General features: G+C 41.9%; 1 protein-coding gene across 4 annotated transcripts in view; it reads right to left on the bottom strand.

Annotated features, from left to right (window-relative positions):
* Positions 1 to 26753, bottom strand: part of ankrd12 (ankyrin repeat domain 12) — a 78431-nt gene that overhangs the window by 38768 nt on the left and 12910 nt on the right. For 2 of the 4 annotated variants that reach the window (XM_008118178.3, XM_008118180.3), the window contains exons 2-3: positions 3318 to 3413; positions 177 to 313 (exon numbers count right to left, since the gene is read on the bottom strand). The exons of 1 other annotated variant lie outside the window; for it this stretch is intronic. In XM_008118178.3, coding sequence (XP_008116385.1) covers positions 177 to 263 — 87 coding nt within the window. In that variant the 5' untranslated portion in view covers positions 264 to 313; positions 3318 to 3413. The remainder of the gene's footprint in view (positions 1 to 176; positions 314 to 3317; positions 3414 to 26753) is intronic. One more of the 4 variants, XM_008118179.3, reaches the window with a different exon arrangement.

Below are 26753 nucleotides of genomic sequence, written 5' to 3'. Positions count from 1 at the left end.
ATAATTTTCCATCAGTTTATAAGGACAAACATCCAGTGGACAGAAGCTCATTATTTTAGCAGGTGCCTTCTACAGTTCAATTTAGTACCACATTATATTTTCACACACCATGTAATCTTTTTCATTCAGGCATGTTACATGTTTTTTGTATTCCTTCATCACATTTCTTTTTATACCTTTCTTCCAGTTGGTTTTTCCACCATGGTGCTATCACTGTCAGAATTTTGAATCTGAACTACCTTTGCTGACCCAAATCTGGGCATTTTATAATTGTTCACTAACTTTATCTTGCATCAGTGTGCTCATCATGGATCTGCCAAAAAAGAAAAAAGAAACATAAATAACTCTCCCCATACAGGAAAAGAACAAACTACATGTTGAATATAAATTAGAGGTTATTAGATTCAAGTTTGTGAGGTCTCCCACAAAAAAGTTAAAATTAAAGTGTTTCACATATGACAGAGAACTGTGATACCCAAAATCATTTTATTAGATAACACACTGAAGGAAAATTCAATCTTTATTGAAAAAAGAGTCAAATCCACAAAAGTAAAGTACTGTACAACACCCAGAGAATTATAGCTCACTAGCTAGAACAGAGCTTTCTCAATTGTGTATCATGACATGCTAGTCACGTGTGTCTACTGAATTGTGATTGTGTGTCATTTGAATGTTAACTAGAAATGAAAAAATGTTGGAAATATTATATTACAAATCATATATTTTATAATATTCAAGGTTTTCATGAAATATGTTGTGTATCAGTTTATTTCCTTATTACAATTTATGTATGTGTCTCCATCTTTTATAAGGGGTTGATTTAACCTTTGGTTCGTTTGCAAAACTGAATTAGTGTCACAAAATGATACATGTCTAAAAAAAAGCATGTCACCAACATTAAATGGTTGGAAAGCTCTGGGCTAGAGAGTATTAAATCTCTGGTCTGAATTTTTTCAGTTTCAATTGTCTATGTGGTTTCCATCTGTGCTAGAGGACAGGGAGTAGGGAGCACATAATCCTGAATGCATGTAAAAAATTGCAGATTGGCATACCAGATCAGATGAGTAGTTTACTCTACTACTTTCAGCATATATACTATTTGTTGGAATGGGCCAAGCTACTTATCAAGCAAACAAGCAAACAAAGATACCAATTTATCCTTTATATAATAAGCATCAAAAAGGTAAAAAATGAAATAATAATATTCTTCAACAGTATTGTTTGTTTATTTATTTAGTGTCAAAAGCATTGCATAATAAATAAGTTTTAAAATGATGAAATAAAGGAATCATAAGCAGCTAAATAGTTTTAGACCAAAAGCGGGCAACAGCGACCGCTTTTATAAGCACAAATCAGGATAAATATTTGTGCTGAAAGCCCCCTTTTTCGGTCTCTCGGTACTTCTAGTTTTTTTTAGTATCACTGATACTGCAGACTGAGGACATTTTATGGAAAATCACTACATGCAGTATAGGCGATGAAACAACATATATCAAAATCAATGTGATGGTTGATATTGCAGTCAATTTATTACTTTTAGCTCAATATCCATAGTTAAAACCATATTAAAGTCAATTAAAACATTTGAGGTGCTTTATATATAATCATTAAGTGGAGGGGCTTTTGAACATTTGCAAACCAGAACATTGGCCACATGACAGTTGACCTACCCTAGCATAACTGATTTATTCATTTACTATTTTTTTAAAAAAATTTGGCACAGGTGTTTTTTTCCAGCTCTATTATTTTATCTCTAGAACTAAGAGCATTATGTAATTCTTCTATTGTTAAGTTCTGATTCTAAACTGAGACGTTAAGCAGTTCAGTCTTATATCATATCCTCCAACTGTCTTAATTTAGCAAGGGCAGTCCTAATTAATTCTCTGTCATCTCACTGTCATCCCACTTTTTCAATTGTTTGAAAAATATATCAATTTCTCTCTCTTCCCACTATTTCTTCCTTTGTCCTCAGCTTATTTGAATTGCTTCAAAATGAGTTCAAAGTAAAAAGTCATTTTTATTCAGTTAACTCAGCAAGAGAAAGAGGACTGGGGGACAGAATCCTGCCTTTCTCTATCAGCCCAGGAAAACATGAATTGCAAACAAATGCTTGTGTGCTTTTTGTCGTCTTGGCCATATTTTGATGTTGCTCAACTGCACATGTCCCAGTTTTCATTTGTGAAATTCTGAAGGTAGAGTAGGGCCCAGTATTTGTCTCATATGTTTCATCCATGCTTCTGTACCATACCATTAATTCGTATTGCATGGTATGGCAGAGCCCCTCCACATGGATGAAGCGGTGAAACGAAAGTTAAAGCAGCACAAAACCTTTGCTTTGCTGCAATTCGTTCCTCTGCCTACCTGCCGCTTGTTGCCTTGCAGCCTACCTCAGTGCCTGCCTTGCAGCCTGCTTATTCTTTAAGCTCGTGTCTCCTTGCAGATCGAGAGGGAGAAGTCTCAGAATCAGTGATGCATTACGCCCTGCCTTTAAGCCCAGGTCTCCTCGCAGATCGAGATGGAGAAGTCTCAGAATCAGTGGTGCCTTAAGACCCTGGCTTTAACCTCAGGTCTCCTTGCAGATCGAGAGGGAGACGTCTCAAAATCAGTGGTGCTTTAAGACCCTGCCTTTAAGTCCAGGTCTCCTTGCAGATCAAGAGAGGTCTCAGAATCATTGGTATCTTAAGCTCTCAGGTTAGAGGGTGGGACCAGTGGGGAAAGAGGGAATGTTTTTAAGGAAATTTTATTTTTAGAAAGAAAAAAAATCCCTAAAATTCGGGGGATGACCCAAACCTTGTAAGACTTGGTGGGCTAAAAGTGGATGATATGCCCTCCATGTGTGGCGAATTTCACCCCTCTAGCCTTAAAACGGAGGGGGAGGGGAGCATGAGCATCTCGCCCATTGCCGCCAATGGGACAAATGCATTTGTATATTCAGATGGTAAAACAAAAGAGCTCATTCGTATGGACCACCGTTTCGGAAGCGGTGAATTGACACAGAAATGGGGCCATACAAATAAAACAAACAGGAAGGGTAAGCAATTTCATTCAAATGCACAAGACTACTGAAAGGTGTTTTTTCCATTTCAGGAGTGACTTGAAAAAGTTGCTTCTGGTCTGAGAGAATTGGCTGTCTACAAGGATGTTGTCTAGGGGACCCTGGATGTTTTACCATCTTGTGGGAGGCTTCTCTTATGTCCCTGCTGAAAGGTATATTATGTGTTATCTCGGGGGGGGGGGGGGGCTTACTGAATTCAGTTTGCATTTTTAAAAAAATGCAAACTTAAATAGTGAGCAAAACAAGAGAAAATATTCATTACCTAAACAGAAATAACTGTAGCTAGTTCCAGACTGCCAGCACTCTCCAAACTTGGGCTGCACTTATTTTTAGCTGTTATAAAATATCCAAGGAAAACCTAAAAGAAATTAATATAAATACTGAAGCAAATGAGATAACAAATAATTTATTTTTCTTAAAACAGAAATATAGTATGTAGTTTAAAGCTAATATTGCTCTGGACTGGCATTTCCTATATGGTGGATTTTTTCCCCATCCTGTTCCCCTCACTCTGTACCCACTGGCACTACCTGAAAACCAGTTTTGAAGAGTCCCCACAGCCTACTACACAGCATGCATTCATAAATTGTGTCTTAATATAGCAGACAGAAATCTTAACTATCCACATGAAGAAACCTTGCTCCAATGTCAAGAGCATTAATATCATTATTACATTATCACTATTACATTATTATATTATATTCGTACAGGATTATATAAACTCGTTCAAGTAGGCTTACTACCATGACAGAAACATTTCATGTTTCCCTTCCCAGGACACAGACAAAAATACTGAATAGCTACCATAGCTCCTTTCCCAGTGCAAAATATCATAGTGCCACAAAGAGTTGCAAAGTGGATTAAAATCAATTAAAACTTTTATATAAAGAATGTATAAATATATTTTAGGAAATCAGAAGAATCACCAGCTGCTTTTACTTTTTCTGCTGTGGCATTGTTTCTGACTATTTTGAATTCCCGAGTGCTTCTCCCTCTCATCAGAATGATCCTTGACTGTTCTCGGCTTACAAGTGAGGTTGCCTAATTCATTAGTATATATGGTATGTGGAAAACACTATGTGTCATCAAAAATATAATAACTAATTATATTACAAGATGAAAATGTCAAGCAACCACAGGGCCATTCACCAATGATTATCTGTAAGGTGATACCTATTTATATTCTATGTTTAGTAACACATGAATACTGCTGCAATTGTCCCAGCCTCATTATTCTAATTATAATGTAAATTAGAAACCAAATATTATTACAGTAGAGTGTCACTTATCCAAGCCTCGCTTATCCAAGGTTCTGGATTCTCCAATGCATTTTTGTAGTCAATGTTTTCAATATATTGTGATATTTTGGTGCTAAATTCATAAATACAGTAATTACAACATAACATTACAGTACTGTGTATTGAACTACTTTTTCTGTCAAATTTGTTGTATAACATGATGTTTTGGTGCTTAATTTGTAAAATCATAACCTAATTTGATATTTAATAGTCTTTTCCTTAATCCCTCATTATCCAAGATATTCGCTTATCCAAGGTTCTGCCGGCCCGTTTAGCTTGGATAAGTAGTAGTAGTACAGTATAACACACCCTCGGTATCTGCAGAACTAATATACATGGTTTCACTTATTCACTTAGGGTCTCCTGTAGAAGCTACAGTTTCTTCTTCTTCTTTATAACTACAGTATTTTTATTCAATGAAACCTACAATCAAACAATCAAAGAAAGACATACCGGTATTCAGAAAGACAGATTTCACAAAATAAAAGGACCATATCCCCCTTACAAGAATACAGAAAACATTTCTTCTTAAAACACAAACCTAAGCAACTAACAAACTTAATCTAATACAATAGTTCTAACCACTACCACCCCATGCAACCCTGTTAAACTCATCTTACACATAGAACAATAAAAACTAATCTATGAGTATCACACTTTTTGGTTATTGGTTTTCACTTCTGAATTCACTGTTCCCTTGAAATATTCCTTCTACTTTTAATAACACTCTGCTATCAGAAAACCAATTATGGAATTTTGTTCCCATCTTCAGTGTAAAAAGGTGATAAATACATTCCAGTCTTTCTTGAAATTGGTCAAGGATTTCTTATTGATCAACATCAGAATTTGTCAAACTCAGCTAACTCATATATTTTCAAAAGCCAATCATTTTGTGTCAGAATAGCTGAGTCTTTCTGGGTAAAGACGATTGTCGCTGCCATAGTCAAATACAATAGTAGTCTTCCGTGTTTTCTCTCTAGATCAGGAGTTCTCACTTTTTCAGCCGCAGAGCCCTTTTTGAAGCAAAAGTTTCTAGTGGAGCCCCAAGAAATGTTTAAATATTGTATTATATAAACTAGCTGTACCCGGCCACACATTGCTGTGGTCCAGTCTGGTTCAATGGGAAAGAAAGGATAGAGAAAGAATAGGTTTCAGATACAGTATATGTGATGCTTGTGGATAGGCAATATTTGTGGTGGTTCCACTGTCTATGCCGATATGGAGATTGTCTGGTTTGGCGACTCTGGAACACGGAACGTATCACTGTCCATATGATAAGCAATCCATGTCCTAATGTAAACCGCAGAATTCTAAAGATTGCCTCTGAGTGTAAACATAGATAGATGGATGGATGGATGGATGAAGATCTCTTTCTTTCTCTGCCCTTCCCTTGGGGAGAATGACAGGGGAAGTGGCTTCCTCATTGGCCACGCCCCCATTATTTTCCTGCTGGGAAAGGCCATAGGTCCCTCCCAGGGAGTGACCCCAGTGCCTCTTCCTCCCTATTACTCGCTGCCAGTACTGTATTAAAAACTCTATAATCAGGACAGTAAATAAAGAACACCACTCAGAAAACATAGGAATTCCAGACATGAAACAATCAGGGCCAGCTAACATCTCCCAGGCAGGACTATAGCCAGAAAAAAATTGGGGGGGGGGGGTTGAAACATTTTATAGTGAATCATGAGGAGTAGTTCCATAATGCAAAATAATTTAGAAACCAGGCTCCATCGATAAACTTCAGTGGCCACTCAAGACAGGTAAACTTCAGTGGATACTTATGGGGATTTGGTTAACCAATTAAAATTCATGAGCAAACCAGGTTTTTTTAAACCTGAAAAATTTCGGGGGGGGGGGGAGGGAGTTGAACCTTTACAACATTCACACTGGCCTCAAGCAGAAAAGAGTTCTTCTCTGACCCTGGACTTTCCACAGATATATAAACAGAAGCCTCCCACAGGATGGTAAAACATCCGGGCATCCCCTGGGCAACATCCTTGCAGATGGCCAATTCTCTCACATCAGAAGCCACTTGCAGTTTTTCAAGTCGCTCCTGACACAGAAAAAAATTAAATAAAAACATAATTATAATATTATTATAATATAATAATACAGTGTGCTGCAGGATGTCCCACAAGAACAATTTTTTTGCAATTTAATAAATCTTTTTCCATGTTTTTATGATAGAAGCCTAGGAAATAATGACATTGATAAATCTAGGAGCAAAAATCATAGTGTTACATAGTATAATATATTATAATATTATATAATAATAATGTAATACAATTATAATATTATAATAAGTAGTGGTATCTCTCGCACACCTTGCTGGGGCTCACAAAAAGGATTTTCACTCTCAGTATCCCTCCTTTCCGTGGCTAGGCCACAGAGCCTCGGCTTCGTGTAGCTCACCAAGCCGAACTGAGTGGCCATCCCTTGCGGCCCCATCCACGCCAATTGGCCATTGCTAGTGCCATTGCTAAGGGGAGGAGCCATCTGCTAGGATGGTTAAGGGAAAAGGAGACTGATTGGCCGTTGCTAAGGGGCATGGTTTTACCTGTCTCCAGTGTGACAAGTTTCTGATAGCAGGTATGTGAATATCTTAAAAGACCCGTCAGTATGAGTGCTACGTTGTGTCCAAATTTTGTAGCAATCGGTGACGTTGTTTGGGAGATATGAGGTCCCCAAAAATGGACATTACATTTTTATTTATCTAGATAATGTATATATATCAGGCATGGGCAACATTTTTGGCACATTGTGTTTTAAAATTTGACAGAAGGGACAGGTCAGTTGCAGATGGATGGAGACTGTGTGAACTAATTGATAAAAACATGAACAAATTCCTGTGCACACTGCACATATCTCGTTTGTAGTGCAAAGAAAAGGAAAGAAAGAACAATATAATGTTTAAAATTAAGAACACTTTTAACCAAATAAACATTCCCAACAAGTACAACTCTGGTTTCATTGTAATTTTGGCTTTGACATCATCATATGTATTTGAATCTGGTATTTCTGGGTTGTTTTATAATACCACCACATAAGGGGAAATGACTCAACATTTAATTTAATATCTTTTATTCCTTCTTTTTACTATTTTGCTAGGGAAGTGAGGGTAGAAGTGCATTTGAGGGGCTGTGAAAGGGCATTGGGGATGTTTGTTTAAATACTGGGGTGGTTTACTGAAGGGAGGGGATAGCCTGACTCCCTTGACTCCACAGGAAGCATTTAATTCCTCCCCAGGTCTAGTTGAAGGATAAGAGGGGAGACGACCCCAGAAAAAGTGGCTTCTTAAGTCTGATGTTTTAACCCAGGTCTAGTTGAAGGATATTAGGGGAGACGACCCCAGAAAAAGTGGTTTCTTAAGTTTGATGCCTTAACCCAGGTCTAGTTGGAGGATATTAGGGGAAAAGACCCCAAAAATGTGGTTTTTTAAGTCAGATGCCTTAACTCAGGTTTGGGTATGAGGGCAAACGATAGGGGAGGAGACAGTGGGAAGAGACATTTGTCTCCTGTGTTATGGCAAATCAAAAGGATACATCTTAAAGAAAGTGGAGAAGAGCATTAGGTTTGCTGGGGGTATGAAAATCCATTTAATATCAATATATAATATTATATATACACACACACACACACACACACACACGCACACACACACACACACACACACACACACACACACACACACATATATATATGACCGCAGTATGGGCGCTACTAGGTCAAGTGTCCAGACTTTCAGGGAGCGAAAGCCAGAGGGAGAGGTATTACTGAATCTCAATCAGATTTTCCCAAAGGATACCTTTTGTTGGGTTTCTTTCTAGAAAATTAAAGAATTTCCTAAAAATCTGGGGATGATCCAAACGTTCTGAAACTTGGGGGCCTGGTAGTGATAAATATGTACTCCAAGTGTGGCCATTTTCATCCCAATAGCCCTGAAATTGATGGAAAGGGGAGCCTTGGAAGTTCCCCTGTTGCCACTAATGGGTTGGATCTTCCCGGAGTGAAAATTGATCTTTCAGCTACCGGAACGAAAAATGGCATTTTGCCTTCCTAAATTCGGGAAGCTCCCCAAAAACAGCATGGGGGGGGGGAAACACACCAAAATCTGGACACTGAAAACGGCTTGGAGTTTACCCGAATTGCACACCCCTAGAAGAGATACCAATTATTATGGTGGCTCTATCAGAACAGAGGAGGAAAAATACGTAGGCCATCTGTATAACAAGGGCTAAAGATAACTGATTTTGGGAGTTCACAGTATGAAGAAACCAGTATGTAATATTTGCTTTCATTCAGGTTTTATTCTTTCCACTATTACCCTGCCCAATTTCCTCATCAGACTGAAATATACACATTCTTATAATCATATTTAAAACAGAGCTTTCAAGTACCTTTTCGCTGAATAAAAAGGACATATGTGCATTTTCAAACTATACCTTCTAAGGTTGTTTGGGTTTTTTGCATGTATTTTTCAAATGTCAAAAATGTATTCTACTTTATTTATTAGGTTCAAGAAGTACAAATTTGTACTGAAATGAAATCTGATTTTTTTTCACCAAACCTTGCTTGTATCAAAAGGATCTGAAATCTTGCTGCCATCTATAGGAAGAAATGGAGACTGTAAATAACTCCAGTTGCTTATTGGAGAGAAAGAATATATCAATCTGCCAGAAGCACTACTTTCTTTCTGTGATACCCTTCAAAGATAATTTCTAGCGCTTTGGGTTTAGTGCACCAATGTTACAGAGAAACATAACATGGATGGCTGTCATTGCACACATATTTCTCTGAATCACATGATACGTTTCACTGTGAACTACAAATTTATGGTGTAGGTAAGAGAGGAGCAGTGGGGGTGAGGGGATGAAGCACTGTGGATGTACTGTAAGGCTTCTAAAGTGACCCACTGTGTTTTTACAGTTTGTCATTATGTTTGATGGGATTTGTAGTTCATGATGCAATGTATTACACAATTGAGAAGAATTTTCCCCAAGCTCCAGGGTTTCTCGGCAGAGGTCACATTGCTTTTCTTTCTGAACAGGGTCTTGAAATAGCAAAGAAAGGGCCATTCCGGGGGTTATTATTCCATGTACTTCATTTATGGTGTAGGTCAGGCCTACACAACCTATGGACCTCCTGGTGTTCAAGACACCAATTTCCAAAAGCCTTAATCAGCTTGTCCAATGGATAAGAATTCCGGGAGCTAAAATCCAAAACACCTGGAGGACCACAGGTTGTGCAGGTCTAGTGTAGGTAAAGGGGAGCAGAATATGGCCGGGGGTGGGGGGGAGGGAAGGAGGAAAAGTGGGCCTCAACAAATCCTTTTGCATGCCACAAGCAGCCAATGGGTCATATGTTATACAGGTCTGGTTTACAGGAACTTTATGTGTTTGAGATTAAGGAATAGTTGCACCAGGGCTTGTACCTCATTATTCACCATATATTTAACTAATGATACAAATTGCAGACAAAATTATTTAAGAGGCTTGTGATGCTTCAGTATTTTCTACATGACAGACTCTAGCCTCCTGTGTCTAGGGCTGCTCTTTAACCTGCATTTTATGGCTTGGATTTTAAAAGTCACTTTTCCCCTCTTGCAGACTTTGTGTTTGATTGAGAGCAGCTCTCTGCATATTAATTAAGTAGCATCATCTGACTGGAGTGTTGATGACTTGTCTTGACACATCTGAGCTAACAAGCTTCCTTTATTTTCTCCTTAATTTTAATTCTCCTAAATTTATTCCCCTTTACTTCCTCAATATCCCTTGATCTTAACAGACCCTGGAAAAGATTCTAAGCATGTCCTTTTAACTCACTTTCACTTGAAGAAATAAACATATTTTTAAGTCATGAAGGAGGCGTTTAGATGTAATCCCTCCTGTTATTTTTCCCCCTCCTTTCTGAAGGTATTTGGGAGTGGTCTCTGTCACCCTCATCGTCCTGCATTTTTGTCAATTTGGGAGTTATTTTACTACCTCTCTTAAGTGGGTAGATCAGTAATATTTAATTTATACTAGAAATAATGAAGGGGGTTACAGACCACCAGGAAAAATTAAACTTAAAGAAAACTGATACTAAATGGAAATCCTCATTCCAAAAACACTGGAACCATAGCACAATATCTTCTTGTAGCATGGGGAGGACATTCATTCAAACAGTAACTGGTAATTGATTTAAAAATCACAAAATCCATTTCCTCTTTAGAATTCAATATCAAGAGGTTCTTAGATGCTTGTGAAACATCACTTATGAGTTTCGTTTAAAGAAATCTGTTTCAAACATTGTTATGTAGCTTGTTCAAGACCCATGTAATCATATTCAAGAATTTAAAAAAGAGAACACTGGAGAATTTGTCACAAATAAATGAACCATCAGACAAGTCCGCCAATTAATTGTCAACATCCACACAATATAGAATTCTAGTGCAGTAAACACAAGCAGTAAGTTTGCATTGTATCAAATAGTGATTCATATGTATGGTGGCTTCTTTTAATTTACTTTCATTTGCACTATGATAAAACTAAAGCAAATATATTAAATCCAACTGCTAATCTCAATGAGGGGAGATATGCTGATTTACCATTTAGCATTTGAATCTATCTGTAAATCTCAAGTAATCCAGTAAGTCTATTTGGGAATTTGATTTAAGCTAAAAATGGAAAGGGGGAGTTTCTGCAGAGATTTCATCAGTTCAGAATACAGGGGAAATTTGAGTGGAATTGAAAAATATCTCTTATAAAAAGATTACCTATAGAATCATGAAAACTCATTCCAAACCAGTATTTTAAAGTAATATTGTTACAGCTATTTAAGCTTCTTTAAAACAAAAGATGCCGGTGACATTATGTTAATATAGCTGTTAGCTTTACAGAAGATCCATGCTATTTTATTGGCTGATATAAACTGTGGTTTTAATGTACTAAAGAGCAGGGCTTCTTGAACCTTTTCCACTTGCAACCCTTTTCCAATTTCTACATGACCCCAGATATATAAAATAGGTATGAAAAAAAAATACTGACAGTAAATCAGCATCTGTAAGCAGGGCCGGCCCAACGCGGAGGCCACTGAAGCGCCCGCTTCGGGCGCACGGTCCCGGGGGCGCCATGGAGGCCAGCCGGGCAAGGGCGCGCGGGGCGGGAGGCAAGGCCCCGTCTGGGCGGAGCCCCGCCTCCCGGCCTGCGCGCCCTGGCCCCACCTCTCATGCTGCGTGAGAGGCGGGGTCAGGATGAGCAGCGCGGGAGGCGGGGCCAACCCTGGCCCCGCCTCCCGCGCAGCTCACCCTCGCCTGTCTGGCCTTTTCCAGGTGGCCAGACTGCAGCGGAGGTCTCTCCAGGCCGAGATCGCGGCCTGGAGGAACCTCCGCTGCAGTCTGGCCAGCTGGAAAAGGCCAGGGTGCGCGGGGTGGGAGGCAAGGCCCCGTCTGGGCGGAGCCCCGCCTCCCGGCCTGCACGCCCTGGCCCCGCCTCCCACGCTGCATGAGAAGCGGGGTCAGGGCGAGCAGCGCAGGAGGCGGGGCCAGGGCACGGGAGGCGGGGCCAGGTCTAACCATGCCCTGCCTCCCGCGGTGCATGGCCACACCTCCCGCATCGTGGGGGGCATAATTTTTGCCCCCCGCTTAATATTTAAAATTTTCTCAGCTGGCCCTGTCTGTAAGGCTTGATAAACAGATTGATTTTCCTTTTTATGAACTACAGCTGAAGTATTTTCTGCAGGGTAGTTGCTAACCAATAAATTTCTAAAACAGCCACTGGATGGCAATGAGAAATCTTTTACTGTTGCCAATTTTTTCATGAAACCACATTGAGATAAGACCAGCAATAAAAATATAAATATAATTTATGGGGAAAACTATTCATAAAGGTAACTATTTATTTATTTACAACATTTACCGTACATACTCAAAGATAAGCTGAGTTTTTCAGTCCTTATTTATGAGCTGAAAAAGCCTCCCCCCGGCTTATATTCGGGTCAAGGTCAAGCCAGCAGCGGAGCTGGAGGCCACAGTATGTTTTCTTTTCCAAAACCTCCCTTCTTCGCTTCTCCTCCCAGGCTGTTTATCTTATTTTTTTGAGAGAGACAGAGACAAGAAGCGAATGTTTTCAAAAGTGAAAGGAGAATGTGTGAGAAACACTTGCAAGCCAGATTGCATGAGTAGAAGGGGAAGGAAAAAAGATATTTTTGCAAATTTGCACAATTTATTACTATTACTATTATGCAGGGCCGGCCCAACATGGAGGCCACGTGAGGCGGCCGCCTCGTGCGCAGGGCCCGGGGGGCACCCTCAGGCTTCCCCCCCCCCAGCGGGGACCATGAGCTCGCTCACCGGCAAACAGGAAGGCCTGTTCGGCGACGAGCGAGCTCTCATGGCCGGCTGGGATGGCCCTGGATGTCCGGCCTGTGCGCCCTGGCCCCACCTCTCACGTTGCGTGAGAGGCGGGGTCAGGGTGAGCTGCGTGGGAGGCGGGGCCAGGGTTGGCCCTGCCTCCCACGCAGCTCAGCCTCGCCTGTCTGGCCTTTTCCAGGTGGGCAGACTGCACCGGAGGTCCCTGCAGGCTGCGATTGCGGCCTGCAGGGACCTCCGGTGCAGTCTACCCACCTGGAAAAGCCCAGGGCGCGCGGGGCGGGAGGCAAGGCCCCGTCTGGGCGGAGCCCTGCCTCCCGGTCTGTGCGCCCTGGCCCCGCCTCTCACGTTGCGTGAGAGGCGGGGTCAGGGTGAGCTGCGTGGGAGGCGGGGCCAGGGTTGGCCTTTTCCAGGTGGGCAGACTGCACCGGAGGTGAGAGGCGGGGCCAGGGAGCAGGAGGAGGGGCCCTCCCGCGGCACATGGCCACACCTCCCGCGGCACCGGTGGGGGGGGCGCAATTCCCCCCCCCCCCGCTTTATATATAAATTTATCTCTGGCCGGCCCTGCTATTATTATTATTATTATTATTATTATTATTATTATTACTACTACTACTACTACTACTACTATTGCAAGAACATTTGAGTCCAAAGGGAGGTAAGGAGGGAAAAGAGAGCAACAGAAGGTGTGTATTTCTTTTTATTCCTAAGGAAACAAAAATGAGGTGGGTTTTTTGGGAGGGGGAGAGAAGTTTTAAAAAGCCTTTTCTGGCTACTTTTAGAGTTTGAAAAAGGGAGAAAGAAAAGAGGTGGGAAAGGGCAGGAGAAAAGAGGACAAAGTTGTTTTTAGGGGAGCTTTGCTTGCATTTCTTCCTTGGGTAAATGCATGCCCCAAAGGTTCTAAATATTTATATAGATGTTCCCCCTACAAATACATTAATATATGAATTTTCCCCTCATATGTTTACAGGTCTTTGCAAATCCTATGTAAATATAGATAGAGATTTACATGTACCCGTATATCTGTTCCTATATGTATACATTAATTTTATATATGAATTTTATATGAATTTTACCCTCACATGTTTGCAAGTGCAGAGGGAAAATGCGCAAGCGCGCGCGCGCACACACACACACACACACAGATGTCTAGATAGGTATAAACATTGATAAATGGGGCTTACAAATATTGCAGGAGGAAAATGCACATAGAGAGAGGATTTGCAAAGGTTTCAGGGGGAAATACACACGTGAAATTAGCATATATAATGATATCTATATCTAGCTCTACATTGTTTATGTAAGCATTATATGTTTGCCAGTTACTATGTTGGAAGCTGGCCTGAGTCCCCAGGGGGAGATAGATAGGGCAGGGTACAAATGAAGCTGCTGTTGATGATGATTATTATTATAAAGTTATTGTTGCTTTTCCACTTATAGAGTTAGTTTACTGTTTTTCTTTGAAATACAATAAATATTCAAAACATTTAACCCACTTATGCCTCAATTAATGTAATTTTATTGGTATCTAATTTTATTTTTGAAATTTACCAGTAGCTGCTGCATTTCCCACCCTTGGCTTATACTCAAGTCAATAAGATTTCCCAGTTTTTGTGGTAAAATTAGGTGCCTCGGCTTATATTTGGGTCGGCTTATACTCAAGTATATACGGTATATCCCGCCCTTCCCACCCAAAGGGACCCACACTGAAATTCATTTAAAAGCTACATACAAATGTTAAAAACAGCACCATACAATGTTAAAACCCCACTTCAATCAGTTCCTAGGAGCTTGAAAGCATTAAAATGTTTTAGCTTGCTGATGGGGAAAAAAGGACAATGTCATCCTGGCCTCTCTGGGGAGGGAGTTCTAGAGTCTGACATCTGCAACTGAGAAGGCTCTTTCCTTTGTTCACACAAAATGAGCCAGAGATGGTGATGGAACAGAGAGAAAGGACCCTCCATAGGTCCTTAGAGCTCTGACTAGCTCATAAAGACAGTCACTCAAATAGTCTGGTTCCAAATCCCATTGTGCTTTATAGGTTTATCACCAGCACTTTGAATCAGGCCTAGAAACAAAGCAGCATCAATCAAACCCATTGCCACAAGGTTACCAATGCTATTTGCATCCCATAACCAGGGCTGAAACCAGACTGAAATAGATCTAGATAATCCACTTCATCCAAGAACCCCTGGAATTGAGAAGCCAGGACTCACTCTAGTACCTTGCCCAAGGATGGGATAGGATGTTGGAGACTATGCTTATCCTGTATAATAGGAACTACAGGTTTCTTGTTACAATAACCTCCTTTAGATATATTGGAACCCTGCCTAGCTGCAAAGAGGTGTTAATTACTCCCCTTAGCCCTTCAGCCAGTAAAATAACTCAGGTGAGGCAAGGATCTCTAGGACAATAATGGTGGCTTGCACCTCTCCAATGCTCTTGTCTACATTTTCAAGCTACATACGTAAACTGAAAAGTCAACACTGGACAATCTGTGGTCAAGGATACATCCACTGGACTGAATCAATTCTAGCATACAAGTCAGAACAAATCAGCAATTTTATCTGCTGATGGGCAGGTTCTTCACAACAGACTCGTTCATTACGAGTCTGGCCCAAAACTCTCCTTTGGGCCAGACTGAATGGTTCTATGGTGATGCAATGGTAAGCAGCCAAAAATATTTTTGCCACCTTTAATGCTACCCTTAATGCCTTCGGCTTCTTTGTATCGACTATAGGTACTCTGGTCAAGTTAAGATGATCTTTATAGACCACAGCTACCCCACCCTTCACCTGCTTACAGACACAGTACCTGGCTAGAGGGCCTGAGCCCAGGTTGGAGCACTATAATCTCCCAGCCAAGTTTCAATGAAGTATGATAGGTCAGCCCCTTCATCACTAAGGAGATCATAGATTATATGTGTCTTATTCTTGACTGACCTGGCAATTATTTAATAGCAAAGTGAGGTTTGGTGGGTTGACTGGCTCACTTTCCAAGTTCTCCAGGCTGGCAGGGTGATTGGAAGGTGGGATAGGTATTAAATACCTTTCTCTCCTTCCTCTATCATAATCAGCAGTTTGAAATGTGTCTGGACACTAGGATTGCTGAGCTTTCAAAAGAGCATAAAGGACAGTCAAAATTAATGAAGTGAAATAGTGACAATTAGAACTTGGCTATTAGTTCCCTCTTAGAACATATGAAAATACCTTATTTTCCCTAGTACTATAATTTGCACTCTGTCTGTATTTTCAATCCATTATCCACCCCTAAACAAATGTAAGCTTGTTTGCTGCTGCCCTGCAGACTAGGACGCAGAACAATGGCTTCAAACTACAGGAAAGGAGATTCCACCTGAACATTAGGAAGAACTTCCTCACTGTGAGAGCTGTTCGGCAGTGGGACTCTCTGTCCTAGAGTGTGGTGGAGGTTCCTTCTTTAGAGGCTTTTAAGCAGAGGCTGGATGACCATTTGTCGGGGGTGCTCTGAATGGGATTTTCCTGCTTTTTGCAGGGGGTTGGACTGGATGGCCCGTGAGGTCTCTTCCAACTCTACGATTCTATGATTTTATAATCTTCCCTGGAATACATTTGTCTAATAAAATACAGGTTTTTCCTTAATACAGTAGAGTCTCACTTCTCCATCATTCGCTTATCCAACGTTCTGGATTATCCAATGCATTTTTGTAGTCAATGTTTTCAATACATCGTGATATTTTGGTGCTAAATTCATAAATACAGTAATTACTACATAGGATTACTATGTATTGAACTACTTTTTCTGTCAAATGTGATGTTTTGGTGCTTAATTTGTAAAATCATAACCTAATTTGATGTTTAATAGGATTCTCCTTAATCTCTCCTTATTATCCAACATATTCACTTATCCAACATTCTGCCAGCCCGTTTATGTTGGATAAGTGAGACTCTACTGTACATGGAAAAAGAGAGAGGCAGTCACTTATAGCATGCCATCCTTCTTGTCTCTTGAAGGCTTAGGGATATAGGTAGGTTGTTTTCACCAGAGAAAGAACTGAAGCAACTTGGTTCCCATGTACTGACATCAGATCACTTAATATGGCCCAGTAGAACTGCCACCACAGTACTCATTTATGGAAATGCACATTATGGAAATACTTTATTCCAGATAAAATTATTTCCCACTCCCCATTATAACATTTATCTTCAAACAATGCTGCTCCACCCCAACCCATCTCTTCCCATGGATGCTGTATCCTCCACAAACTTGAGGCACAATCATCACTCCAGCTATACCACAATCAGGCTAAACCTGTTCCAGACTGTGTACCCATGTGAAAAGTGCCTGTCCACCACTCAGCATGTAAAGCATAGCCAGCTCTCACACATCTAGGTTTACAGGATGTTCAAGATAGAACTGTTTTATATCCCTGCCACTCTACTTTTGAGACATCAGCAGCAGCCTCTGGATAAAACACCTAGAATTACAGAAATCTTTACTGAATCCACCAGCAATTACTTCCACAGTTTTAAAGCATTCCTTTGTTTTTTGCCAGGGACAAAACTGGTTGAGAATTCTGGGATCTATAGTTCAAAAAACTTAAGTTGATTCCAAGCTTCTCCCATACTGCTAGCAAGTACTGTGCCATCACTAGGGCACCAGCTGCCTTGCCCACTCTTGTGTTTAGCGGGGCGAAGAAGAGATGACAAAACAAGAAAGTTAACAAATAAAGGAAAAAGAGGAGGAATGAAAACTGAGGCAGTCTAGAAAGACAAAATGCTATGTACAGGCATTGAAAGGGAGGGAGAAAGATTGGTTGCTTACCTGTAACCGTGTTTCTTCGAATGGTGATCTGTGAAATTAGCACATGTGGTAGTAATTGCACCTGAGCATTACTCTCGGAACCTTTTAACTTTTAACTTTAAGGTACTTTGGCTGCAGCCCCGCCTTCCTCCCAGGAAGCATATATTGCAGAGATGGGGCTGTAGCCTTAGTTCCCCGCCGCCGACAGCGGCTTGAGAAAGAAGGCATGACGATTAGAGGGGAGGAAGGGCGGGGATGTGCTAATTTCACAGATCACCATTCGAAGAAACACGGTTACAGGTAAGCAGCCAATCTTTCTTCCTCATGGTGTCTGTGAAATGAGCACATGTGGTAGACTAGCAAGCTACTCACCGTGGTTGGTGGGCGTCATGACAGTGCTGATCCCAAAACTGCTCTGCCAAACGCTGCTTGCTTCTTTGAGAGCAGATCCACCTTATAATGGGTCACAAATGTCAGAGGGGTGGCCCACGTGGCTGCTCTACAAACTTCATGTAGCGGTATTCCTCGGCTATATGCCATGGAGGTGGCTACTGCTCTGGTGGAATGGCCCTTTAGGCCGAATGGAGGCTGTTGATGTGCCAGTTGATATGCCAGTTTTATAGTTGCTGTGATCCATCCTGACAATCTTTGTGAAGATACTGGAAGACCTTTAGTGTCTGTCCTATATTTGACAAAAAGTTTAGGCAAAGCTCTAAAATCTTTTGTTCTTTCAACATAAAATGCTAATGCTCTTCTAGCATCCAGAAGATGCAGAGCCTGTTCCACCGGAGTAGATGGATCTTGAAAAAAAAGAAGGTACAACAATATCTTCAACCAAATGGAAATTTGAGGCCCGTAGTGCACAGAGCTCACTTGCCCTTCTGGCTGTTGTGATGGACAACAAAAATGGCATTTTCCAAGACACATATGAAATATCCACCTCTGCCATAGGCTCAAAAGGTGGCTTCTGAAGGGCTGATAACACCAACCAGAGATCCCATGCTGGGACAGGTGGAGTAACAGGAGGTCGAGTATTCCTGCATCCTCGCAGAAAGCGTTGGATTAGGGGATCTTGGAAACAGGAGGAGTATCCCTCATCTTTACGACAAGCAGATATCGCTGCAAGATAACACTTGATGGAGGATAACTGAAGTCCGGTATCCATTAAAGAAACAAGAAATTCCAAAATGACTGATGTGGGAGCAGTGACTGAATCCACATTTTGCTGCCATGCAAATTTGGCAAACTTGTTCCATTTGTGGAATATGATCGTTTTATTGATGGCCTGCGTGCTGCACACAGTATGTCTTTCCCTGCTTGTGAAAGTGGTCGGGCCGGATCCGCCAAGCTGTGAGATTGAGCTGCTTGATATCTGGATGGCGCAGGCAGCCTTGGTGAGCACTAAGAAGGTCCGGGCGGTGCGGGAGGGGATAGTGTTGACCCCGTGCCATTGTGTGAAGAAGTGAGAACCAAGGCTGCCTTGGCCACCATGGAGTCAAAATTATGCAATCTGCCTGGACGCGGTAAAGCTTTGCCACTACCTTGGCTATGAGAGGAATCAGTGGGAATGCATATAGCAGGGGACCTGTCCATCTGAAAAGGAATGCATCCCCAAGGCACCCCATCTGCTGGTTGGGTTCCTGTCTTGCACAGAAAAATTTGCATTTTGCATTCTCTGCTGTTGCAAATAGATCTATTTGGGGATTGCCCCACCTCTGGAAAAGAGAAGCTGCTTCTGTTGGTGACAGAGACCATTCGTGGGTGGTACTGTCTCCCCTGCTGAGATGATCTGCTATCTTGTTCTCTTGACCAGGAACATGAATGGCTACCAGATGGATATGGTTCAGCAAACACCATTCCCATATCTGCAGGGTGAGGTTGAGGAGGGAGCGGGAGCGTGTGCCTCCTTGTTTGTTGACGTACCACGCCACTGTGGTATTGTCTGTCCTCAACTGGACCACCCTGTGACAACATATGTCCTGGAAGGCTTGGAGGGCTCTTTGCACTGCCATCATTTCCAACAAGTTGATGTGACTTTGAGACTCTTGAGGCGTCCACTTGCCACTGACCACTAGGGAGCCAGAATAGGCGCCCCATCCTTCCAGAGAGGAATCCATCGTCACCGTCACTGTTGGTTCGCAATACCTGAATGGAATGCCCTTGCATACATTCGTCCGAGACAACCACCACTGGAGTGACTGGCGGACATGCGACGGAAGAGACAGACGAATATGTGAACTGTGGAGCATAGGATTGAACACCTTGAGAAACCAGGCTTGTAGAGGCCTCATTCTCAGGCGTGCATATGGTGTTACAGATGTTGTCGAAGCCATGTGTCCCAGGGCTGACTGCACATCTTTGGCCTTTGGCGCCACATTGTGCACGAGACGGAGCAACGCTGTTCGTAGGGATCAGAAGCGATCTTCCGGCAGATATGCCATACTGGTGATGGAATCCAGCTCTGATCCGATGAATCGTATTCTCTGCACAGGAACAAGATGTGATTTCTTTTGATTGACTACCAACCCGAGATCATTGAGAAGGGATAGTGTATAGTCTAGTTCCCGTAGCAAAGCCTCTCTGGAGTGTGCAACTAATAGCCAATCATCTATGTAAGGATAGACAGTGATGCCCTGAAGGCGGAGGTGCGCCGCCACCACGGCCATACATTTAGTAAAAACCCTTGGTGCAGTAGAAATCCCAAACGGAAGCACCCTAAAACAAAAAGCCTGCTGTGCCACCTTAAATGCTAAGTATTTGTGATGGTGAGGGGCTATCGCAATGTGGAAGTATGCGTCCTTCAGGTCTATTGACACAAACCACGCCCCGTCTGGCAGAAGAGGAAGAATGGCTGCAAGTGTCACCATTCTAAATTTACGAGAAAGGATAAAGTAATTAAGGCCTCTGAGGTCCAATACTGGCCTCTGACCACCATCTTTTTTTGGAACTAAAAAGTATTTTGAAAAGAAAGCATGAAAATAGAAAGATGGGTGGAGGGGAACAATTGCCCCTTTCTCCAACAAAGTAGTTATCTCGTCCTGCAAGACCTTTGAGGACGGGGTGGTCTTCACAGAGCCTATCTCCGGCTCATGAAAAAATTCAATTGAATAACCAAAACTTATAATTTCTAGGACCCACTTCTGCCAGTCGGGTTCCAAATTTTACAGGAAGTGTTTCGTGATCTCCATGTTGTGTCCCAGGAAGGGAACACAATGGAGAAAGAGAAGGGACATGATCACCCGTGTGCCGTTCTAAAGGAATTGAGCAATGAGGACAAGCGGTGCTAAAAGCGCCGCTTCCCCTTTGGTTGATATTTCCCTTTACCCTGCGAGCGGGGCCTAGATGGTGCCGCTGGCCGAGTGTAAGTTGTCTGAGAGATTTGTGGAAGGGGTTTGCTAGTGGTGTCATACTGCTTCCTAGTATAAGAGGCAGTTGGATATGATTTGCCCTGATAGCGGGATGCTGGAGAAAACCATATTTGTTCGCCGCCTGGCGAACCTCCTGGGCGGGCCTCCTTAAGCTTTGCATCTGTCTCCGGATCAAAGAGACCCTTGTCATTGACCGGTAGGTCCTCTGCTAGAAGCTTGCCTTCTTCAGATAGTGTGGAGGCCCGTAGCCAAGCATGTCTGCGGATAACAGTCGCAGCTGCAAACATTCTGCTTGCTCCCTCTGCTGTGTCTTTTGCCATTTCCTTCTGTGACTTGGCTAAGGCCAGACCCTCTTGCTGGATAACTTTAGCAAGAGCACTTTTGTCCTGTGGCAAAGCCTCCAAGTAAGGGGCTATCTTTTGCCATAGATAGTCCTGGTAGGCTGCCATGTAGGCTCCATAATGTGCAAAACGTGTTGACAATCCTGCCCCTAAGTGTACTTTCTTGCCTACTGCTTCCAATTTCCTGCCCTCTTTATCTGAGGGTGTCAAATGGGTCTTCGCTGAACGTTTGTTCTGCATTACCTTGGTGACTACCGAATTAGGTCTAGGCGGCTTTGCGACCCATTGAGCAGAAGTTAGGTCTGTCTTATACAAGGCATCACTCCTTCGTGGAACTGCACCTATCAGTGATGGGGCGATGTCTTGTGCAGTTGCAAGCCGTAATAAATATGGTTCTGCAGGCAAAGCTGTAGCTGAATGAGCTGCTTGACGCTGCTCTTCTTCTGGGAAAAGATGGCATGCCAGGGGTTGATTTGCCTCAGTGACAGGCAATTCCAGTGCCCTAGACAGGCGTGACATCAGGGTTATAAAACTTGATGTCTCTGGCTCCACTGGGAGTTCCACTGCTTGCACATCCTCCTTTCCTTCATCAGAGTCAGATTCTGATGCAGAATGTGATGGAATATCAGCTCCTAAAGCCAGAACAATAGCAGTGCTGAGGCCTTGATGCGCAGATTGTGCAACAGGATCTACTTGTATTGGGATTGAGGTTGGTTGAGGCATCTGTTGGTCTTGGACCAATATGGGCCCGAAAAAATAAGCCCTTCCTCCTGGAGAGCGATGAACATAATCTGCCCGGGGAGTAAATGGTCTACTCCACTCCATAGGGACAGTGCTCAGTGTTTGCCTCTGTGGAGGCGATGGAAAAAAGCCTTGGCTATGGCTTAATGGAGTATGTGAAAGAAAAGAGGCAGCACTTGGCTGCGGAGAAAACAATACCCCTTCCTCACGAGGAGGATCCATAGGTTGGGAGGCAGTGAGAAACGGAGACATAGTACTCCTTACACTGGCCTCTCCAGAAGCAGGCTGCCCAGCAGTGGGCTCGGCCGCTTTTTTCCTCGCCCCGCGGCTTTCTCCCATCCCCGCAGGGAGAGTGGGTGGCAGTAGCTCTTCTCCCGGCGGGTGGGCTGTCTCCACCTCGGGGAGCAGGGCCACACCCATGACCGGAGCTGGCGAGGCCTGCGTCGGCGGCATAATGCGCGCCTTGCCTCCATGCTCTTGCCCAGATGTCGTGGGCGGAGCCAGAAGCCGTATCCCTTCTGGCGACATCAGCACCATGGGCATGGCTGCGCTGCGTGCCTCAAATGCTGCACGCTTCTTCTTCCCCTTGTGGCTCTCAGCTGCAGCAACGGAGGTCTTCTGGGGAATAGGAAGAGCAGGAGGAGTGGAACGTGCCCTCTTTGGAGCCAGCGAGGCTGCCGGCAAGGAAGTAAGTTTCCGGTGTTCAGCTGGCTTACCCTGCCGTGGCGTTCGGGAGCCGCTTGTAGATGGGGCTGGGAAGAGAGCTCTCTCCAAGAAAAGAGCTTTTAGCGCTTTCTCCCTGCTTTTACGGGCTTGCGGTGTAAGGGCCGCACAAACCAAACAAGTCTTTGCTCCATGAGCCTCCCCCAAACATACAAGACATTTATCATGGCCGTCTGCCTCAGGCAGCTTACAGTCACAGGCCACACAGTCCTTTGAAATAGAAAAAGCCATACCAATTCCGAAGACAGGGAGCCAGAAGGTAGAATAGTGTAGAGAAGTCCAAGTCCAGCCAAAGTACATTATAGAATTAGTAGAATAGTCAAATAAACAGTCCAATGTCAAGAATCAATAATCTAACCGAGAGGTTCCTAGAGAGCTGCTGTGAGGTGGCAGAAAAAAAAGGAACTAAGGCTACAGCCCCATCTCTGCAATATATGCTTCCTGGGAGGAAGGCGGGGCTGCAGCCAAAGTACCTCTAACAGCTGTTAAAAGGTTCCAAGAGTAATGCTCAGGTGCAATTACTACCACATGTGCTCATTTCACAGACACCATGAGGAAGAAAGCAAGTTAGGGAAAGGTTGGAAGGCAAATTAATGGAAGAAAAAGAGTAGAAGAGAAAATAAAATAGTAAAGTCGAGGCAGAGAAGAAAAACAGGCATGATAAATATCTGAGCAAAGAAGGTACTGTGAGTGAGCTGTGTAGAGTGCTAAGTGCCAAGATTTGTCAGAACTTGTCCCTCCAGAACAGTGGTTCCCAACCTTTGGTCCACCAGGTGTTTGAACTTCAGGTCCCACAATTCTTAACAGCTGGTAAGCTGGCTGAGGTTTCTGAGAGCTGAAGGCCAAAACTACTGGAGGACCAAAGATTGGGGACCACTACCCTAGAAGCATAACCAGAACTTGATATCCTTAGCCCATTTAACACCACTGATTTGCAATACAATAGTCCAGACAACTATGGATAAACACACAGAAGTAATTTGTCTCTCTCTTTTGCTTACTCGTTCTTTTGTGTTCAAACATTTCAGCAGAAACTCATAATTTTTTTTACTCTAAATCTGTCTACCTCAAAGAACAAGAAAGTGTTTTCCACAATAGTATTAAGATATCTATAATCATACAATTTTGATGAAAATACCTAGAAATGCATAAAAATAACAAAGATATCCTATTCCTGGTGCTCCAACTCTTTCATTATCATTCTACATTGGCTAAAGTATTATTGATACTGGACAAGTATACAAAAATTGGTTTCTACCACAGTTCAGAGATATATGATTAATGCACTTTTGACAGGTATAGATTTCACAAAGAAGCATACAAATTAGCAAATTTATAAGAATATATATTTATACACTATTCTTCTGCCCCAAGATAGATAGCAGTGATTAAGCACACACTTGTTTATTTAAGCACCATCATGTTAAAATGGTTTTTACTTGTCCAGTGAACTGTGTTAATTTGAAATATGAAATAGAGGCTCTTATTCAGACTTGTTTGGGAAAAGATCAGATAATATATTGGTTCTTACTTTCAAATAAATACCAGTAAAAATAAAAATGAGATGTGGAACATTCAGCATGCTAAAAAGAACTGCTGCTATATGATAACCTATACAGCAAGCTAGCTTGGCTCTTCAATGTAACAGATTGGAGAATTCACATCATATGTGTATGTGCATATGCATATGCGTGCATTCATATATACAGAGTGGCCCAAAATGTATACACACTTTGACATGAGAAATATTACTCTATAATAGTAACTACCATATTTATACAAAAGAAAAATTGGTATGAGAGATGTCCTTGAATTTTGGATTTAATGTAGTTGTTTGAGGTGGCCACCACTGGCATCCAAACACTGTCAAAGCTGACAAACTGCTGCATAAATTACGTTCTTCAATGTGTTCAGCGTGATAGCTGCACATGACATTACAATGTTTTCTCATAGAGCATCCAGTGTAGCAGGTTTCCTCCAATAAACAAAATCCTTTAGGGACCCCCCCATATGTAGAAGTCGAGAGGTGTTAAGACCGTGGTGGAAAATCAACCGCATCTCTTTGACCTATCCATCATCCAGGTACATTTTCATTCAGATGCACCTTGATATCTTGATGGTAGTAGGGTGGAGTGCCATCTTGTTATAGGTAAAAGCTTTTGTCCCCATACAGCTCTCAAAGGACACATAAAATTGATGTCTGAAGCAACAGTGCCTTCAAAGAAGAGTGGCCTAATCAAACCCTGGGATGACAAGCCACACCACACAATAAATCCCGGCATATTTAAATCTTTTTCCAATTGTGGTGGTTCATAGTACCATTCAGTTTGAGTTTTACTTCACGAGACCAGACATCTTTCCCTGTCTCATCACCTTGCACCACAGTTTCAAAACACTCACAGTACTGAAGACATTGGTCTGTGTTATCCTCATTCATAGCACACAGCAGTCTTGGAATGTACCCCTTCTACTTTAAACTTTTCAAAAAATTTTGTACAGCTGGATCGACTAACTTTGGTTTCGTGTAAACACTGTTTCAGAGACCTTTGTAGTGAACATGTAAATTGCAACATCACAACAGAGGTAGCTGGAGTTGTTGCTGTCCATGGTCACCTAGATCTTTTTTGTAAACATCGCCAACAGTACCGGCGATTTTGAATTTATCTCGAATACACACAATTGTTAGACGTGTTGGTGGCTGTGTTCTAAACTCATTCCACCATTGTCACTGTACCTTGGTAATGTTTTCAAACTTAAAAGTAAATATTTTATTACACTCTCACCCTGAAATAGAAATTTTATTTAAAATTATTCCAAAAATATTGATGAGTAAAGAGTGTATACATTTTTGGGGCCCATTCTGTATTCTATTTGTTCAACAGGCAGAGTCTAGAATAATTTTAATGCAATTCAAGAATTTAACATTACCTTTACCATTATTCTTACATTATCAGTTACCAGTTTATTTCCATAATTTGATATAGTGCTTCTACTTGAACCTAAAAATATGTTTAGCTTTAAATATTGTACCTTCAAAACATGTTGATTACATGTTGGTTAAAATAACTTGCAAAATTATTTAAAAATGCAAATCCTACATCTTATTTTTTCCATATTATCTATATAAATAAAAATGTATAGTTCGTTTCTGAGGATCTCATATCTCCCAAACTAATTCACTGATTGCTACAAAATTTGGACACAATGTAGCATTCAAACTGACAAGTGTTTTAAGATATTCACATACCTACTATCACAAACCTGTCACACCTGAGATAGGAAAATCAATGCCCCTTAGCAACGTCCAATCAGTTTCCCCCTCCATTAGTAACCATTGTAGCAGATGGTGACTCCCCTTAGCAACGGTGCTAACAATGGCCAAGCAGTTTCCTCTCTTTAGAAACCAGCATGGGCAGGGCCGCAAGGAATGGCTAGGCCTGCCTCCTCGCCACTCAGTTCGGCTTGGCAAGTTACGCAAAGCCGAGGCTCTGTGGCCTAGTCATGGAAAGAGGGATTCTGAGAGTGAAAATCCTTTTTGTGAGCCCCAGCGAGGTGACCGAGAGATACCACTACTTATTATATTACTGTAATTGTATTATCTTATTATATCTAATTATTATCCTTATTATAATATCATATTATAACCTTATTATAGTATAAATATATTATTATAATTGTATTACATTATTATAATATATTATTCTAATAATATATTACACTATGTAACACTATGATTTTATGCTCCTAGGTTTATCATTGTCATTATTTCGTAGGGTTCTATCATGGAAAAGGGTTTATTAAGCTGCAATTTTTTGTTGTTGTGGGACATCCTGCAGCACATTATATTATTATATTATAATTCTATTTTTACTGTATTTTTTTCATGTCAGGAGCGACTTGAAAAACCAAGTTGCTTCTGTGTGAGAGAATTGGCCATCTGCAAGGATGTTGCCCAGGGGACACCTGGATGTTTTACCATCCTGTGGGAAGTTTCTCTTCATATATCTGTGGAAAGTCCAGGGTCAGAGAAATAACTTTTTTTCTGCTTGAGGCAAGTGTGAATGTTGCAATTGGCCAGCCTGATTAGCATTTAATAGC

Source organism: Anolis carolinensis, chromosome 4 (genome assembly GCF_035594765.1).
Source record: "Anolis carolinensis isolate JA03-04 chromosome 4, rAnoCar3.1.pri, whole genome shotgun sequence".
NCBI lineage: Eukaryota > Metazoa > Chordata > Lepidosauria > Squamata > Dactyloidae > Anolis > Anolis carolinensis.
The sequence above is the reverse complement of the archived record's forward strand: the minus strand, read 5'-3'. Positions and strand labels throughout refer to the sequence as shown.